General features: G+C 40.3%; 1 protein-coding gene across 1 annotated transcript in view; it reads left to right on the forward strand.

The window, feature by feature from the left end:
• SEC24A (SEC24 homolog A, COPII coat complex component) overlaps positions 1-11,980 on the forward strand; it is a 65,689-nt gene extending 53,709 nt beyond the window's left edge. Inside the window, exons 19-23 of the mRNA XM_056124793.1 lie at positions 646-783; positions 2,306-2,410; positions 2,878-2,970; positions 8,066-8,169; positions 8,590-11,980. Coding sequence (XP_055980768.1) covers positions 646-783; positions 2,306-2,410; positions 2,878-2,970; positions 8,066-8,169; positions 8,590-8,704 — 555 coding nt within the window. The 3' untranslated portion in view covers positions 8,705-11,980. The remainder of the gene's footprint in view (positions 1-645; positions 784-2,305; positions 2,411-2,877; positions 2,971-8,065; positions 8,170-8,589) is intronic.
• The last annotated feature ends 7,121 nt before the right edge of the window (positions 11,981-19,101 follow it).

Consider the following 19,101-nt stretch of genomic DNA (forward strand, 5'->3'; position numbering starts at 1 on the left):
CTAAAGGTTGTAGGGCCACTGCTGTTCATATGCAGCCTGGGTAGGATTGAAGAGATAACTCAATGGGCTGGAGCTCATGTTTTGTGCTCAGGAGGCATGGTTTCAGTCTCTGACCCTGCAGGCTGTGGCCAAAAACATGTTGGTGTTTGGATGGTTACATTACTGTCACTGTACATAAATATTGTTTTGTTTTGGTATCCCAATTGTGCACTCAGGAATCACTCCTGAGAGTGCTCAGGGTACCATATGAGGTACTGGGAATCAAATGTGTTGGTTACATGCAAGGCCAACCCTGCTTGCTGTACTATCTCTTCAACCCCAATACAGTGTTTTAGATCTGCTTTAATGGTTAGGGAACAGACACCAGTGTGATCAGATCACTTTGATAAGGTGTAAAGGTGTCAAGACAATTAGCTCAGGGTGTACCACGATTCAATGCAGATATGTATGACTTCATATAGGATTAATTTTCAAAGAATAATAGTAAATTTGCTGCTTCTGTATGAAGATACTTTTAAATTTGCTAATTCTATCTTAAGATGTTCTTGTATCTGCTATTTATATGTATTTATTAAATAAGTCCCTCCTCGCTTTTTTTCTTTCTTTTTTTTTTTAATTGCATGTGGGGTTTGTTTTTTGTTGCAGAAATCATTCCAGACTGGGACAAATGCACGGCTAGATGAACGCATTTTTGCAATGTGTCAAGTAAAAAACCAGCCTTTGATTTACTTTATGCTCACAACTCATCCCAGTTTGTATAGAGTTGACAATCTCTCAGATGAGGTATGATTGATTTTATTATTTTGGTGCTTTAACTTGCATGTTTTTATAAGTGCAGTTTATTGAAACATGCAGAAATGAATAATGGTTTTAAAAATTTTCTGTTTTATTCTTTGCTGGATCTGTTTGAAGTGTTATTTGGCTTAGGTCTTAAAAGAATGCCTTTATTTCTTGAGCTGCTTCTTTTTTTAATCGAAATACTGATATCATCAGTGCTCAAAGTGCTGGGAATTGAACTGAGGATTTCACATGTTTTAGGCATGTGCTCTACCAGTTGGATCACATCTTGTTCCCCCTGTCATTTATTTATGTAAACAAATTAATATGAGAGGAGTAATATGAGAGTGAAATTATACTTGACCATCTTAGGTTAATATTTAGTATAAAATCTTTTGGGGGGGTGTCACACCTGGTGGTGTTCAGGGGTTACCCCTGTTTTCTGCACTTAGGAATTACTCCCAGTGGTGTTCAAGGGACCATATGGGATCGTACCAGGTCGGCGGCCATGTGCAAGGCAAATGCCCTCCCCACTGTACTGTTGGCTCTTCTCTCTAGTGTGAGATCTTGAATGTAAGAATATTCACACCAAAGACATATGGTGTGACCATTTGTAGCATATAGGCTCTGCACATATTAGACTCTTTGATAATCATAAGCATAAAAAATAAAAAGGAAAAACTGTACAGTTATATACCTCAAAAGTAAATTGAGGGGCCAGAAAATAGTATAGTGGGTAGGGATTTGCCTTGCATGCTGCCAACCCAGATTCAATCCCCAGCACCCCTTATTATCCCCGAAGCACTGTCAGGAGTAATCCCTGAGCATCACTAGGTGTAACCCAAAAAGAAAAAAAATATCATAGTTATAAACATGGTGATATTAAATTCTGAAGTTTAATCATATTAGCATATGTAGATTGGCAGTAATATTTTAGTTTAAAACCTTTCAGAATTTAAATTATGTAGTATAATAAATATGTAGGGAGAATAAATTTCCCATGATTTTTTCAGATTACTGTATAGGAGTTATTAGCAAGAAACATTCATTTCTGACTTTAATACATGTCAAATAGAAAAGAACTATTAAGACTCACTGCAGAAAATCATTTCTCCCCAAGGAAGGGTACATGACCTAAATCACAGTTATTATTATTATTATTTATTATTATTGTTATTATTATTATCATTTTGGTTTTTGGGGTCACACCCAGTGATGCTCAGGGGTTACTCCTGACTCTGCACTCAGAAATTAACCCCTGGCAGTGCTCAGGGGACCATATGGGATGCAGGGAACGAACCCTTGGTCCCATGCAAGGCAAATGCCCTACCCACTGTGCTATAGCTCCAGCCCCCATTGTTTTGGTTTCATAGGGATTAGCAGTGATTTTAAGTATTTCTTTATCTTTGATATTTAAATGTGAATAAGACCGAAATCCTTAGTGGTAACACGCATTAAAATACTTCCTTTAGCTGTCACTCCATTAACCTGTTGTTCGTTTACCTTCAATTTTTTGGCAATTCCTTAGGGAGCACTCAATATCAATGATCGCACTATACCTCAGCCGCCTATTCTTCAGCTTTCAGTGGAGAAGCTAAACAGGGATGGAGCGTTCCTCATGGATGCAGGCTCTGTGAGTCTTCTGATTATAGTCTTCTGTTTTACCTCACTATTCCCTCATTCCCCTTAATCTCTTTCTTCCTGATCATATTTTGTGCTATTTAACTTTTTTGTTTGTTTGTTTTTTGGCTTTTTGGGTCATACCTGGCGGTGCTCAGTGCACTTAGGAATCACTCCTGGCAGTGCTCAGAGGACCATATGGGATGCCAGGGATCGAACCCGGATTGACCGTGTGCACGACAAATGCCCTGTCCACTGTACTGTCACTCCAGCCCCAACTTATATATTTTTTATTAACCATCTTTATCCTACATGGTGCTTTCTAATACCATGCATAAAATTGGTAAATGGTAATTATTAGTTCAAGTTGTTGATTATACAGCCTCACTGAACTTAGTAATTGTTTTGGTCTTTTAACACCTATTCAGTGATAAAAGTGAGTCAGTAATTTTCACAAAATAATTTTCTTCTTGTATTCAGGTTCTGATGCTTTGGGTTGGAAAAAATTGTGGACAGCATTTTCTTCGCCAGGTTCTAGGAGTAGAAAACTATGCATTAATTCCACCAAATATGGTAAGACTCTTAATACAGTGATTATAGTAGACGTAAAGAACATTCAAAATTTGTGAAACATGAATATTTCATCTTGGAATTAGTGTAATATTGGAATTTTTAAAAGTGTTCAGATTATTATTTTTTCCTATTGAAAATACTTTTTTTTGGTTTGTTTATTTTGGTGCCAAATCCAGTAGTGGTCAGAGATCTACTCAGGGTAGTGCTGGGGGAGGCCAGCTGGGGTACCAGGGATGATCCTGTGTTAGCAACATACAAGGCAAGTGCCTTAGCACTAGACTAGCTCTCTGGCTTGAAAATACTCATGTCATACTTAAAAGGTATTCACTAGGTTATTTTACTTTGTTTGCTTATTTATTCTTGGTGTTATGACATTATACTATTAAAAAAATTTTTTTAAAGAATCATGTTTACAAATTTATTAATGAAGTTGAGTTCTATTTTTTGGGGGGTCACTCCTGGAATTGCTCAAAGGGTTACTCCTGATTCTGCACTCAGGAATTACTCCTGCTCGGGGGACTATATGAGATGCTGGGGATTGAACCCAGATCAACTTCATACAAGGCAAATGCCCTCCCTGCAGTACACCTGCTGTACTATCATTCCAGTCCCTGAAGTTGAATTTTACACATACTATGTATTCTAGAACCAATCTCACCACAGTGTCAACTTCCTTCCACCAGTGTTCCCAGTTTCCCACCCCATTCCCAAACTCCATCCTGCCAGGCAAGCGCCTTACTCTACTATTGCATCAGCCCCCACATTTTAAGTTTTGTTGTAGTGTGGATCTCGTGTGCTCATTGTTGTTGATTCTGTGATTTGGAAATACAGGTATACCACTCCTCTACACCACTGATGTACCCCAAGCCCTTGACCCTTTCCGCCACTCCCATGACTTCCCATTTGCGAATTCTTACTGAGCCCCTCAGTTTCTTTCCTTCTGTACTCTTCTCCTCCCTATATGCTGTGCTCAAGGGTGACATGGGTATTTCCCCCCTTTACTACATTGACTATAGACTATAGACTAGCCGTTTAGCAGCTATTGAACCCTGGGAATGTGAGGAAAGTTTTCCGGCACCTAGGGCAACAAGTGCTCAAAGGTTGGTGTGCACAGCATGACCGAGACTTAGAGTCACCCACTTGGGCCATAGACTTGTAGTCAGATGACAGAGGTTATTAGAGGAAAACAGTGGTATATAGGGGCAGAAAGGAATGTATTACATGTGGCTCACGAGACAGGAAGAAGGTGAATTCTATGGTTACGTGGGCTAGATGGGACGGAGTGTCATGAGGTTTCACGGAGTGTCATAAGTTTTTCTCTCTGTGAACCTAGTGCAGAGGTGGAACAGTGACCTTCACAGACACTCCTGTCTCAAACCCCAGCCACAGGCACTTGCCAGGCCATCAAGCTATGCTGATCATTGGCAATGCGAGTTCCCCTGGCAACAGCTCGCTCCTATCAAGGCTGGGTCTCAGGGTCTCCCATATAGGCCCAGCAGCCTAGATGGTCAGGAAGATGTGCCAGGAAGGACTCCAACAATATACCACAGATAAGCGAGCCTCCTGTGTTTGTTCACTTAATAAGATATCTTCCAGTTCCTTCCAAGTCATAGTGAATGCATGATTTCATAATTCCTTGCAGCTGTATAGTATTTCATTGTGTCTGTATACTACACTTTCATTATCCACTCATCTATCACTGGACACCTAGGTTGATTCTTTATCTTAGCTATTGTACTAAGTGCTGTAATGCATAATGGTGTGCATATGTTCTTTTGAATGAATTTTTTATGTGTCCTGAGGGTATCCAGAATACTATTTAGGGAGAAAGTAATCAGTTTAGTTAATAGTGAAGAGATAGTGTGCCAGAATTGGCATTAGTTTAATGACTTTTTTGTTTTACTTCTTAGTTTTTTTTTTTTTTTTCGATTGCCAGGTCCTGGGGAAGGGAAGAGTCAGAATTGTGGGGGCTGGGGGGGCTTTGGGGGTGGGTGAAGGGGTGAGCAATAGCAATGGGTAAGGCACTTTCCTTGCATGCAGCCCCAGGTTCAATCCCCAGCATCCCATATGGTCCCCAAGCATCAATGGATGTGGCCCAAAACCCCCTCCACCAAAAAAAAAAAAACCACACACAAAAAAAAAAATAGTGGTTTTCCTTTTGCTTATAGTTACAGGAATCAAAGCAGGGACTCACAAATTTAAGGTGGGATATGTTCTGCCACTGAGCTACATCCTTATTTAGCACTATGTTCATGTTTTGGCAGGTGCTTTATTGATCTTGGGACTGTTTTTGGCTTGGGGGTCATACTGGAGTGCTTATTGGCCTCCCAACACAGCTTGGGGATTACTCCTGGTGGTGCTGAGAGGACCATTGGTGCTGGGTATCCAACTTGGGTCTCCTGGCTAAAGAGTTCGTGCTTAGTCTGTTGAGCTCCTTTCAATGGCTGTTTTGGAGTAAGAATAAGCCATTTGTCACCCAGAGAAATGACTTGTGGTCAGTGTTAATTACTTGATTGTGGAAGAAAGTATTAATAGTCTCTACCACTACCTCTGTGATCTTGAATGACCTTGAACAAGCTACTAACAGTCTCTTTTATAAAATAAGAATGTTGTTTATGGAGGATTAAATTAGTTCATGAGAAAACAATAGCTAAATCCCATAGAATTTGCATAGTTTTCAATTTCAAAGGTAAGATTAATTAGAGGGTGTTATTTAATTCACTTTTCAATACCCTACCAGTTTGTCCTAATATTTTAATACCCTACCAGTTTGTCCTAATATTTTAATATGTTTATGTTAACACTTTTCTATAGGTTTAACTCTATTCATGGAAGTTGTTGGAAGGTTCATATATTTAAATTAATATAAATGGGCACCAGGAAGGTAACTCAAGTTGTACACTAAAAATCTAACGTGTGCAGGACCCAGAATTTGATCTCAGTACCACATCCCCTCCCTTTCCCCTCACCCCCAATGGAGCGATAGCACAGCCAGTAGGGCGTTTGCTTTGAATGCAGCTGACCTGGGCCAACTCCGGTTCGATTCCTACACCCCTCAAGCAGAGCCTGGCAAGCTACTGAGAGTATAGTGCCCGCACGGCAAAGCCTGGCAAGCTAACCGTGACGTATTCGATATGCCAAAAACGGTCACAAGTCTCACAAGGGAGACCTTACTGGTGTCCGCTCGAGCAAATCGATGGACAACAGGAGAACAGTACTACAGTGCTGCCACATACCCCCAAAAGCATTATCAGGTGTGTGGTCCTGGTGTTTCCTGAATTTCCCCTAGCCCAAGCAGCGCTGTGGGTAATCCTTATCAAAATTAATTGGGCCAGAGAATTAGCTCAGTGGGTTGAAATGCATACACATACTTTGTATGCAGGAGGCCTGATTTTGATCCCCCCAAAACATAATGATTTCCTGGTTGTGCCAGGAATGACTCTCTGAACACTGAGCTTGGAGTGGTGCTTGCAAACTTATTGGTAGCCCCTGAACACCACAGTCTGACCCGAAAACAAAAACAAGAAGAAGGACGAGGAGGAAGAAAAGAAAAAATAGAATAGATAAGCAGGGACTGGGATTACATTTGCCTTGCACAAGGTTTACCCAGGTTTGATCCCCTGCATCCCCTAATCCCCTGAGTACCACCAGGAGTAATTCCTGATTACAGAGCCAGGAGTAACCTCTGAGCATCGCCGGATGTGACCCACATATCAGTGTTAGCTAGAATAAGTACTAGGTTTTGAGTGTGTGTGTGTGTGTGTGTGTGTGTGTGTGTGGTTTTATTTTAAATGTTTGGTGGTGGGGGTGTTGGGGCACACCCATTGGTGCTCAGGGAGCTGTTCCTGCCTATGTGTAAGAGCTCAAGAGTGACCCCTGCAGCCTGCAGGTGTTTGGAGGACCACATGTGGTGCTTGGGAATTGAACCTGGGTGGGCAGGATGCAAGGCAAGCACCTTAATCTGTCTCTTTCCAGCCCCTAAATGCCAGTTTTGTTTTGTTTTTTAATTATAACAAGTTTCTTGGGAAACAAAGGGGGATAAGGAGAGGTAAGTTAATGTGTCCCAAGAGGGAATACAGGCTTCTCCAGAGTGAAGGGAGCCCAAAATGCACATCTCAAGAGGGAGATGCAGTAGCATGTGTGCAGACGGCCTTGGCAGGGTCAGCCAGAGCTGGCAACACACACACACACACACACACACACACTCTGCAGCAACACATGGGCCAAGTGCTGGTTTTTAGTTCTTGAGTTGCACTGATGGTTTGGATTACTAAGTATTTTAAATATTGAGTCGTTTCCATCTTTGATATAATGAGTGAATGTATTCCATGGTAAAGTAAAGATGTATGATTTTTTTTAGGACAATACTTGGCAACTTATTATTTTTTTTCCCTTCCCTTTGTAGTTTTTGTGATGACCACGGGTCAAAGATGCACCCCTCTGGTCCTTGAGCACTTGAGTGTGGAGCTGATTTTAGGGTACATATCTAGTTGCAGTGTTTGCAACCTTGACTAAAGTGTTTGTTGGGAACTTGAGTGCTCAAACCCAGAGGCCATATTTCTTATCTGTGGTGCTTGCAAACTTATTGGTTCTAGTGCTTGCCCGGGCTCACTGTGGTGCTCAGATGTTCATCAGAGCTCATTCTCCTGGAGCCACGATGCTTCACATCTGTCATTGTGCTTACCACATCTTACACCCTGTGTGGCACTGGTAGTCATAGTAGCAGAGAAGCAGGGACCATCCTTGATGCATGTGGCAGTACTGGTCAGTAAACTCCCCTCTGACTTGAAAGGCAGGCACTCTGAGGCAGAGCTGTTCCCCTCAGCCCCTGTCTCTAGCTATTTTAGTGGAACAGCAGAATTGAGTGGTTGCAAGAGAAGCCAAATGGTCTATAAACATCAATTAGCTGTTTGACCCCTTACTAGAAAATTGTATACCTAGCCTCAGCTTCTCCCCAGATCCCTGAAATTACATATCTGTAAGTTGAGTTAAATCACTGGTGATTCATATCCATGATCAAATTTGAAGAGCCCCGTAGATACATTAGATAGTAGATTAAGCTGAATGTTGCCTTTTTATTTTTGTTTTTAAATAGACAGACCTTCCAGAACTTGATACCCCAGAATCTGCGAGAACAATAACTTTCATCTCTTGGCTTCGAGAGCAGAGACCATTTTACCCAATACTTTATGTAATACGGTAAGTTAAATTTTTCCTTTGCTAGAAGTGAAACTATTTGAAATTTTAAGAAGCTGTTTTGGGTCACAGATGTATGTAACATATTGTTTTAGCAAACCCTTTAGTATAATCTACAAAAAATTACATACTTGTTAGTTATTTTAAGAAAAGTCATAATAGTATTAAACTATTTTATTCTAATAATAGTATAAAATTATGCTTCCCATCCAATTATTGGTAAAAACAAGTCAATTTCTTTCTTTCTGTCAACTGTTCTCAGATGTCCCCTAGAATTAGCTACTTATGTTTTATTTTTTATTTATTTTATTTATGTTTTAGATGCAATCATTAACAGTGTTAACAGCATGTATTAAAAGCCATGTAACAAATCTAGTTTATATTTTGTATATCATATAATTATGTTTATCTTTTATTTCTAAGGGATGAGAGTCCAATGAAAGCAAGTTTTCTTCAAAACATGGTAGAAGACAGAACAGAATCTGCATTATCATATTACGAATTCCTTTTGCATATACAACAGCAAGTGAATAAGTGAACAAATGAAGATACTTGTTAGTTATTTTAAGAAAAGTCATGAAATGCACAACGAGAATGTGTAATAATACCTTCCTTTTCTATTAGGCTTGAAGACTAATGTGATGATTATATGTTCTCACTGTGATTTCAACAAACTATAGCAAATAAAGGACCACCGCAAAGAATCAAGCATACAACTTTAAAATACTGTATTTTTAAAATCAGAATATACCTACATATGATTTTATGCCCTTTTTCATTTGCTGCCAATTATATTCGCATTGTTAGGGGTTAAAATGAGACAATATTGCAGAGGCAAAGTACATTTTGTAAAATAAAGACTTCTGTGTTCCAGTTGTATATTTCTCATTTTTCCTGAATTTTGGGCTGCTACATTTAAAACCTCACAAGACTAAGTGTTGCAGGGAAGTTACAAATCCATTGATTATGATCTTTTTTAAAATAAAAACATTTCAGAAGTAAATACTATGTAGAAAAACTATAATCTACCCTCCATCTCTGTGTTTTGCTTTTTTATGGACAAAGGCTCACTATAGTCACTAAAATAAGAGTAAACTATCTCTAATCAAGCTTGAGAAAAATATTAAATAATACATTCAAGCTTTACAATCTATCAGTATTTTGTATACTTGAAGAACAAAGTCACTTTGATTGGAAGTGAAAACTATTGATTTTCTGATTTTACTGCAGAAGACCTAGACATACCATCTTATTCTGCAGTAAAAAGAATCTGAGCTCTTTTCATTAATACACACCTACAACAGGACTGGCAGTAATGACAGGAAGATGAAGAACATTAGTTATCTTGATTCTTTAAGTGGGTATTATTTGGTATATTTCTGCTCTGTGATGTAAAATAATGCAAATATTATATTGGTGAAATGAGGAAGAATTAAAGACAAAGGTTTCTTAAATACTGTCTTAAATGCATTGGTAGCCTTTTTCTAAGGAGTTTAATAATTAAATCAGGGCTGGGAATATAGCTCAGTGGTAAACTGCTTGCCTTGCATGTGTGAGGTTCTGGGCTAAATCCCCAGCATTACACACACACAGAAATACCATAATTAAATTGAAAGCCGCTCATAAGAAATATTTATTCTGGGATAGTAAATCTTATTAAAGCATGGATGCTGCTGTTGATTTTGGTGATTAAACAGATCCGATTGAGGGAGATTATGAAAGAAACACTCTGAACATACTCAAGAAACTTTTTTTGTTTCAGTCAGAGAAATAAAGTAAAAATCATTTAATGAATTTTGTTTACAAATGGGTATATTATACATTCGTATGTTTAAAGTGCTGTGACAGATTATCTTTAACAGAGTTTGGCCCGGTTTTCAGAGATTTATTTTGTCTTGTATGAACTTCTTAAAGTAAAAGATGTTCATGTGTAATACTTGATGAAGTGACTTTTCTTTGTTTTCATGGGTTAGAAAAATGTGTTTACAATCTTGGTCTCACATGGTCACCAATAAAATAGTAATTTTCAAGTTTACATCAATATGAGCTGACTTTAATTGAGTTGTTTTAGATAGGGAAGAAGCAAGTCCCAGGTCCCACATTACTGCCTGCCTGCCTGCCAGATTATGATTGTGTTTTACAAAACTAGCATCTTCCCATGGTGGGGAGATAGCTCAAAGTGCTGGAGCACGTGTTTTGCACGTGGAAAACCTGATTTGATCCCTGGCATTGCATGGTCCCCCAGCATCAAGGGGAGTGAACACTGAGTGAACACTGCCAGGTATGGCCCAGAAACAATAAAAGTAAAAGAGGAATATCGTCTTTCTTAAACAGTATTAAGATTTATTTTCAGTATGCAAGTTATATAATGAACTGGAAAATTTCTTGAAAATAGCTTAATTTATTAGGAAGTAATTTTAAAACTGTAGGAAATTAAAAATCGATTTACATTTTCCCTTTTGAAGAAACTGAGAGTAGGTACAATGCACTGATGTTTCTTAAAATAACAGATTATCTTCATAATGTGAATTTGAAATGTTGATATTTGTAAGTTCTTTCTTACTAGTAGTAAAGAATCTTCCAGAGGGAAATGTTTCTGTTTCTAGGGACAGTAATCTTTCTTGTGCCTCACTTTATCCCTAAGTGGTATGATTCTTGTTACCACATGCTTTGCTAGTATATTTCACAAATTCACTTAAAAAACATTCTTTTAGGGGCTGAAGATGTAGTGCAGCAGGTAGGGTGCTGGCCTTGAAGGTGGCCAACCCTAGTTTGGTCCCCAGCACAGCATATGGTCCCCTGAGCACCACCAAGACTGTTCCTTGAGCACAGAGCCGAGTAAGCCTGAGCACTTCTATGTGTGGCCCAAAAACCAAAAAAAAAAAAAAAAAAATTATTTTTGGTATTGCATAATGTGCGATCCAGAATAATTTTATAAAGGTAGGTCACAAAAAACATAACTTTTGTTAGGATTCATAATATTTGTTCTCCAAATAATGAGGGAATAAGCGACTCTTTTGGAGATACTGATATTAAGCAATTATCTTTTGCAATATTGAATGTGTTTTTTAGGTTTTTTGGGTTTTTTTTTGGGCAGTAGGGCACTACTCGCTATGTCATCTTGTATTACTTTTTGATGTAAAGCAACTAATATTTACACTATGCCATATTTTTTTTATTGTAGTTATAAATTATGAAAGATCCTTGAATTTTCTACAGATCTACAACTACTAAAGTGACAAGGGCAATCTTGGTATTTAAATCTGAGCATGGCAAGTTCTACCATAAAAAGTACTATATTTTTCTAATTTCTAGGATTTTTAAAATAACATTTCTGTAAGTCTGACATTAATATTCACTCAAGCAGTACCATTTATTTACTTTGCATATATTTCATTGTTTTAATTTAAATGTTTTGAGTCTTTTACAATAATTAAAATAAAAGAATTATTTCTTCTAATCAATGATGCATAACAGCTTTTATTTAGGGGACCACCAAATGTGATTTCAAGATTTTGTTATCTATTGCAAATATAATCCTTATATTGAAATTTTAATTTTGTAAAGTAGTGTATAATATTGTAACATTAAATTCTGTTCTGAAATTCAAATATGTATTGATCTTCCATGTGTTGTATTCTATTTTTTCTTAGAAAAGATAGGATGCAAGATTTGTCTTCCTTTTTATAGTTTGTAATTTTCACTGTTTTATTCCTGTTTTAAAATAATGTCATTTGTAACCCATGCAAATAATCTTTGGAACTGTGCTAACTTATCAATTTGGCTATTCAATAAAGTTGATTGAAAGAGCTTACACATTGTGACTACTTAAAGTGATATATGTAGCTCCTAAGAGGGCCGGAGGCATAGTATAGTGGGTAGGGCCTGTGGCTTGCACATGGCTGACAGGGGTTCCATCATTGGCATCCCATATGGTCCCTGAGCACTGCCAGGAGTGTAACCCCTAAGCATCACTGGGTATGCCTCCAAAACCAAGTAAATAGTTTCCAATAACTAAGTTGTTATGTATTCATGTTAAGTCAGTGGAAACTTCACTGCTAAGGTACTTAATTCCATGTTGGTGAGGGAGGGGCGAGAGATGGTACAGCAGGCAGGGAGCTTGTCTTGCATGCAGTGATCTCTTGCACCCCAGAAGGTCTGAGCCCAGTCAAGTGTTACCCCGAGCACCATGGGTTGTGCTCACAAACCATGGTGTACAACAACAAATCATAAGGTGGGTGTGTGGGAGGTCATACGCAGAATTTTTTCTTGTTTTCAACAGCTATGATAAATTTCACATAGAAGGTATTCTTTTCCATTGTAAATTAACATGGCTTTCAATATTTTTGCTGGAATAGGAAAAAAAAATCACAAGTCTTTTTTATTTTTTTGCTTTTTGGGTCACACCCGGCGATGCACAGCGGTTACTCCTGGCTCATGCATTCAGAAATTACTCCTGGCAGTGCTCGGGGGACCATATGGAATGCTGGGAATTGAACCTGGGTCAGCTGTGTGCAAGGGAAGTGCCCTACCCTCTGTGCTATTGCTCCAGCCCCACAAGTCTATTTTCAGAACATTTTATTCCCCTTAGTAAGAAACCCCATATCTTCTATCACTCATCAGTGAATCACAAATCCCATTTATATTTTGTTTATCTCTAAAGATGTCTCTTCTGTCTTTATCATGTAAATTAAATTCTATAATATGTGCCCTGCCAGGCTTCACTGCATATCGTCTTCAAGATTTTTATCTTGTAGAACTGGAAAGATTGCACAGTGGGTGAATAACGCTGCTTGCCACAGTTCTATCTCTGCCAACACAAGTAGTCCTGCCAGACCTGTCAAGAATGATCCTTGAACACTGCTCCATCTTCTCCAATCTACTGTGTTACATGGAATATGATACGTTTTTTTTATTCTACAGCATGCCTTTTAGAATAAATACTGTTTTTGGTTTTGTTTTTGGGACATATCTGCTGTTGCTCATGGATCACTCCCTGTGGGAATCAGGGGATCATATGTGGTGCTGGGAATAAAACCTGGGTAACCTGCAATGCCCTGCAAGCTGTACTATTACTCCAGCCACAAACACTTCTTTTAAGTACATTTCTGAAATCTCCAGGCCTTCATGGAGTCGGGGATGGGCTACCTCTCCCCACCTCCCTGTACTTCAAGTAGCCCTGACAGTCACACACATGCCCCAAAGCCACCACCCAGTTAAAAATTTAACTCCAGCTGTATCACCCCATGAAAATTTGGGGTTTTCTGGAGTGCCTGGCTGCAAACTCTACAATGGTGATTACCAAGAGTAGCACATCAGATTGGATGGGATGTAATGTAGAAGGCAACCAATCTCGATTAACAAAAATACAGAAGACTTAATCTGTAACAACATTTTAGTAATCTCTTATACAAAGACTTCATGACTCCATGGTGAGATATAAAAATCTTCACTACCTTTCTTCTCAGGAAACATTTGTTGATCATTTTGTTAGCAGACTATTTATAAGAACCAATATAATTTAAATTGAGGGCCAGCAATAGGGGCAGGCTTAAGGGAAAATTGGAGACAATGGTGGAGGGAAGGTGTAATGGTGGTGGGATTGGTGTTGAAATACTGAATAACAAATCATCATGAACAACTTTGTAAACCAGTGTTTATATAAAGTGTAGGGGAAATTTTAAAAAATACATTAAGTACATTTTTAATGGCTGAAGAGAATTATAATCATAAAATTAAGTGCATTTTTTATTATTATTAATTTATGGGGGGGTGAGATTCTTGGGATCACACCCAGCAGTACTCGGAGCTTATTCCTGACTGCACTCTGGTTAATCCTGGCAAGCTCAGGAAACCATGGGATGCCAGGGATCAGACCCAGGTCAGCCACGTGCATAGCAAGGGCCCTGCCACTGTACTATTGAAAGAGGAAGCCTCAGTTTCCCTTTTCCAGTGAGAAAGAAAGCCAATGATTCCATTTTGTGCCTCAGGGTCATGAGTTTACAACCTAGTAAGAAAAACATGCCAGGCCCCAAGGTTATGGACATAAACGCCCAGACTTCTGACCACAGATAAAATGTAACAAAATGTTTTTAACCATTCTGTTTTGCTTTTGTACCTCCCTTGCTTGCTCAAGACCATGAGAATGCATCCGGCTGGGGGCACCTAGACACTCAATCATGCACCCAGGCTAGGAGGCAAGAGGGCATAGAAGGAAGGCATAAGTATGAAGGTATAAAACCCAGCCCCTGAAGGCTATCCGGGTTTCAAGCCCAGGGAGCGTTTCTAGCTTTCAAACTCTCAGCGCCGAGTCCTTTGTATGTGTTTTGATGTTTGGACAAAACCTTGAAGTATCTGTCCTGTCCGTGTGTGTCTCAGTCCGCAGCTGAGCTCAGGCTTGTGGCTACTTAACACCCACCTGGGGAGCTTTTCTTTTCTCTTCTACTTTCCAATAAACTTTTCTACTTTACAACTCTGAGTCTGAGCATCTTTATTATTCAATATTTTCATTTTTTAAAATATTGAAGAACCTGGGAATTGCAAAGGAACAGAGACTGTCGCCACAGCTTATGCCTCATCTGCATCACCCCAGTACATGTTATTAAAAAATAAATACATTTATTGCTCCAGCCCTGGGGATGTTATTTTTCATTAAGGAGAAACTCCTTCCATTGGACCCAAATTAAGAAGGACTTAGAGGAGGCTGGAGAGATGATATAGTTAGACACTTGTCTTGCATTTGGCTGCTTTGGTTGTTACTCTGATTCAGTCCCTGGCACCATAAATCATCCTCTTAGCACTGCCGGGGATAACTCCTGGGCGCAGTCGCTCCTTAATACTGCCAGGTATGACCACAGAACAAAATAAAATAGGATTCTCCCAGAAAAAAAATACTGATTTTTGTATATCTTAACTTATCAACATTTTGTTTGCTTGTTTTTTGGACACACTTGGCTGTGCTCAGGGTGTACTGGCTTCTGCTCAGGTGTTAGCCTTCCCATTTCCTTTTCCTTTCCTCTCACCCTCTCTTGGTAACCCAGATCCCTCTCTAGTGATCCCAAGTCCTGAGAAAGTCAGGGTGTCCTTGACGCTTGTTCAGTACTGTCTTCAGCACCTCAAGCTTGCCCTGGCACTTTCTAAAGTACTTACTGACACATCTCCATGATCCTTTTCTCTTGGAGATTCCAAACAGCAGAGTTGTCAGGATTGTGTTAGTATGAATTGGTGACACTAGAGTTTGAACATGTGATCATATGTAAATACTTTTTGATGTTAGGCCATCCTTTGGACCCTCTGAGTTTTTTTCCTATAAGCCTCTCTCTTTTTTTTCTTTTCTTTTTCATACTCAGCAATATTTAGGAGTTAATCTGTCTCAGGAATTAATCTGTCTCAGGAATTACTCCTGGTGGTGTCTGGGGGACCGTATGGGATGCTAGGGATTGGACCCTGGTTGTCCTACCCGCTGTTCTCTGCCCCTTCTTCTGTTTTTTCATTATTAAGCAGATAGAAACATTATTATATTTGGACTCCAATTATGTATAGCACATTTTCTGTCATCGTGGGCTTACGGGGAGGCAGGTGCTTTCTCAGTCCCTGTTAACAAGTGTGTATGTTGATCAAATAAAAACTCACTAGGAATGTAGATAGATCAATATAAATGTATTCATACAGTATTATAGTATAGTTCAAAACTATCTGGATATCTAAAATTTAAACACATTGTAGTAACTTTATTTATTTTTTAAATCTGAATTCTTCTAATACAACTTTATTAAGCTGTCTGCCAAGTATTGCAGCCAAGTTTACCAAATCTTCTGCTGAAGCAAAATGTTTCAGCTTCATTTGCCATTCAATCCAATACACTTGTTTAAGAACAAGTCCCTCTTCCTTCCTTCCTTCCTTCCTTCCTTCCTTCCTTCCTTCCTTTCTTTCTTTTTTTGTTTTTTTTTCCATAATTTTATTTATTGAATCACCATGAGAGCAATTAGGTCAACACCGGTACCTTCACCAGTGCCCATTCTCCACTACCAAAAACGCCAGTATACCCCTATCCCATACCCTCCCCCTACCTGTGGGGCAAATAATTTCCACATTACTCTCTCTCTGCTTTGATCACATTCAATATTTTGACACCAGACCCACCATTATTATTTGGGATTTTACCCAAGCACTCAGACCTGCTGAAAAGGCAACAGTAGACAATTTGTTTTCTATTGCTGGTTAAGAATAACAATAATGCAGTAGTGGTTGCGCGATTTTGAAATTCCGAAATTCTAACAGTTAAATCTGAAGGGATTTCTACCAAAACCTGATGGGTTTCGAGATTTGTTCCTGAGTCTCTGGGATCATGGCCATTAAGCAGCTTGATCAGGAGCCAGAAAGACCATTCGTGGGCGACAACTTGGGGTCTCGTTGGGGTGTGGAGAAAAGGACCGACTCCACCCATCCCATGAGGCCCTGCGTGTCTCATCACTGAGGGCCCAAACCTTAATTCCAATGGCCTCTGGAGGATGGTGGCCACTGAGCCGCCTATAGGGAGTAGGTGGAGGGACAGCACCCTTTCCGCCCTGGAATGGCCTGGTGACAGTAACCTACTGCAGGGTCCGGACGCATTTCTGCCAAAAGCCACTGGTTCCGAGATTTGTTTCTGAGTCTCTTGGATCATGGCCATTAAGCAGCTTGATCAGGAGCCAGAGAGGCCGTTCCTGGGCGACGACTCAGGGTCTTGTTGGGACAGGGAATAAAGGGCCAGCTCCACCCTCATCCCGTGAGGCTCCATGTGCCTCGTCACTGCAGGCCCAAACCTGACTATCCAGTGGCCTCTGGAGGATGGCGGCCACTGGGCCTCCAGGGGGAACAGCCCAAGGCACAAAATCTATTCCCACCTGGGGTGGCCCAGCACCAGTAACCTACTGCAGGGACTGGACGCATTTCTGCCAAAAGCTGCTGGATTCCATTGTTGGGATCGGGAGTTCCCTAGCCCTGGGAGGTGCGGAGAGACCAGATAGACACAATTCCTGCAGGAGAAAAAACGGGGTTTATTTAGACCAGCATGCTGGGGCTCCGCAGCATACCCCAAAAATGGGCAGTGGCTGAGAGCCCCGAACATCTTCAAAGGGGATCTTATATAGGCCTTCACTGGCCGTTACAGCAAAGCCCGCGCATTTCATAGCCAATAGATTTGTAACAACATATACTTTCTTAACCAATCCATTTAAAAGTACCTCACGCCTTAGCCTATAGATTCAAAGATCAGCATTTACGTACATCAATTGTCAGCACAAGCAAGGTTATAGCTGGAATCATTAAGCCTTAGGTAATCTCCCTTGACCATCCTCGTTTTGAGTTACCCAAGTCTGCAGGGTGCTTTAGTGAGACAATACATTCCAGGAAAGGGCAATTTCCCCCAACCACCCGCATCCTGAGTTATCCTTTACCCAAATCTGCAGGGTGCTTTACTGAGACAATACATTTCAGGGACAGTAAATACACCTGAATCCTGTCACACTTGGTTTAGAAAGAAGTTATGCCCTGTTCACTTTCCAAGTCCCCTCTCCCCCAGGTGCAAAGCAGTCAAGCAGTTTTACAGAAAGCAATGTTGCAAGTTAGCTAAAGTACACAAAAATTTGATGCCCTAATATGGATTCTTTCACCATGATTTGTTTCTGAGTCTCTGGGATCATGGCCATTAAACGGCTTTATCAGGAGCGAGAGAGGCCGTTCGTTGGCAGCAACTAGGGGTCTTGTTGGAGTGGGGGGAAAGAGCCGGCTTGATACCCATCCTGTGAGGCCCCGCGTGTCTTGTCACTGTGGGCCCAAACCTGTCTAATGGCCTCTGGCAGATGGCGGCTACCGAGCTGCCAAGGGGGACCAGGCGGAGGGACAGCATCCTTTCCCCCTTGGGTTGGCCCGGTGACAATAACCTATTGAGCGGTCTGGATGCATTTCTGCCAAAAGCCGCTGGGTTTCGAGATTTGTTTCTGAGTCTCTGGGATCATGGCTGTTAAGCAGCTTGATCAGGAGCCAGAGAGGCCGTTCATGGGCAGTGACTCGGGGTCTTGTTGGGATGGAGAGTAAAGGGCCAGCTCCACCCCCATCCCGTGAGGCCCCACGTGTCTCGTCACTGTGGGCCCAAACTTGACTGTCCAGTGGCCTCTGGAGGATGGTGGCCACCAGGCCGCCAGGGGGAACGGGCCAAGGCATGAAACCTATTCCCACCTGGGATGGCCCAGCTCCTGTAGCCTACTGCAGGTTTCTGCCAAAAGGCTCTGGGTTTCAAGATTTGTTTCTGAGTCTCTGGGATCATGGTTGTTAAGCAGTTCAATCAGGAACCAGAGAGGCCATGCCTTCAATTATATATAGCTGAGCTGGAGGTGGTTTGTGGGTGTGTCTCCCACATACCTAACTTTTGACTGCTTACTTTCTTGGTAAACTTTGCCCCAAGTTTTTGGGTTTTGGCCAAAGGCACAGTAACAATTTGAGGGTATCTGGAAGTCTGAAGGCGCATCAGGCTGCTGATGCACTCGCCTCATAGATTTACCTGCTGGTGGCAGCATACCCCCTGTAGTGACTTTTAAAATGCTTATAAATAAACACATCTGAAAATCAAAAAGAGAATTGGTTCCTTTGTGTATATATAACCTACATAAAGATAATAACTTTTTTTATATGTGGGATTATATTGGAAAATTTTTGTCTTTATCATCTAAATTTTCTGTGTATATTAAGTGTTGTAGAATGACAAAAAAGCCAAACCATTAAAAGAAAGTTAAAAGACTACAAAAGACTGGAGAAAAATATACTGAATCTTGACAGTGTTCATCTTCAGTAGTGTGATTATGAAATTTTGTCTATATTTTTGTGCTTCTTTGGCTGGAGCAATAGCACAATGGGTAGGGCATTTGACTTGTACATGGCCAACCTGGGTTTGATTTC

The sequence above is a fragment of the Sorex fumeus genome, unplaced genomic scaffold (assembly GCF_029834395.1).
Source record: "Sorex fumeus unplaced genomic scaffold, SorFum_2.1 ptg000051l, whole genome shotgun sequence".
In the NCBI taxonomy this organism is placed as follows: domain Eukaryota; kingdom Metazoa; phylum Chordata; class Mammalia; order Eulipotyphla; family Soricidae; genus Sorex; species Sorex fumeus.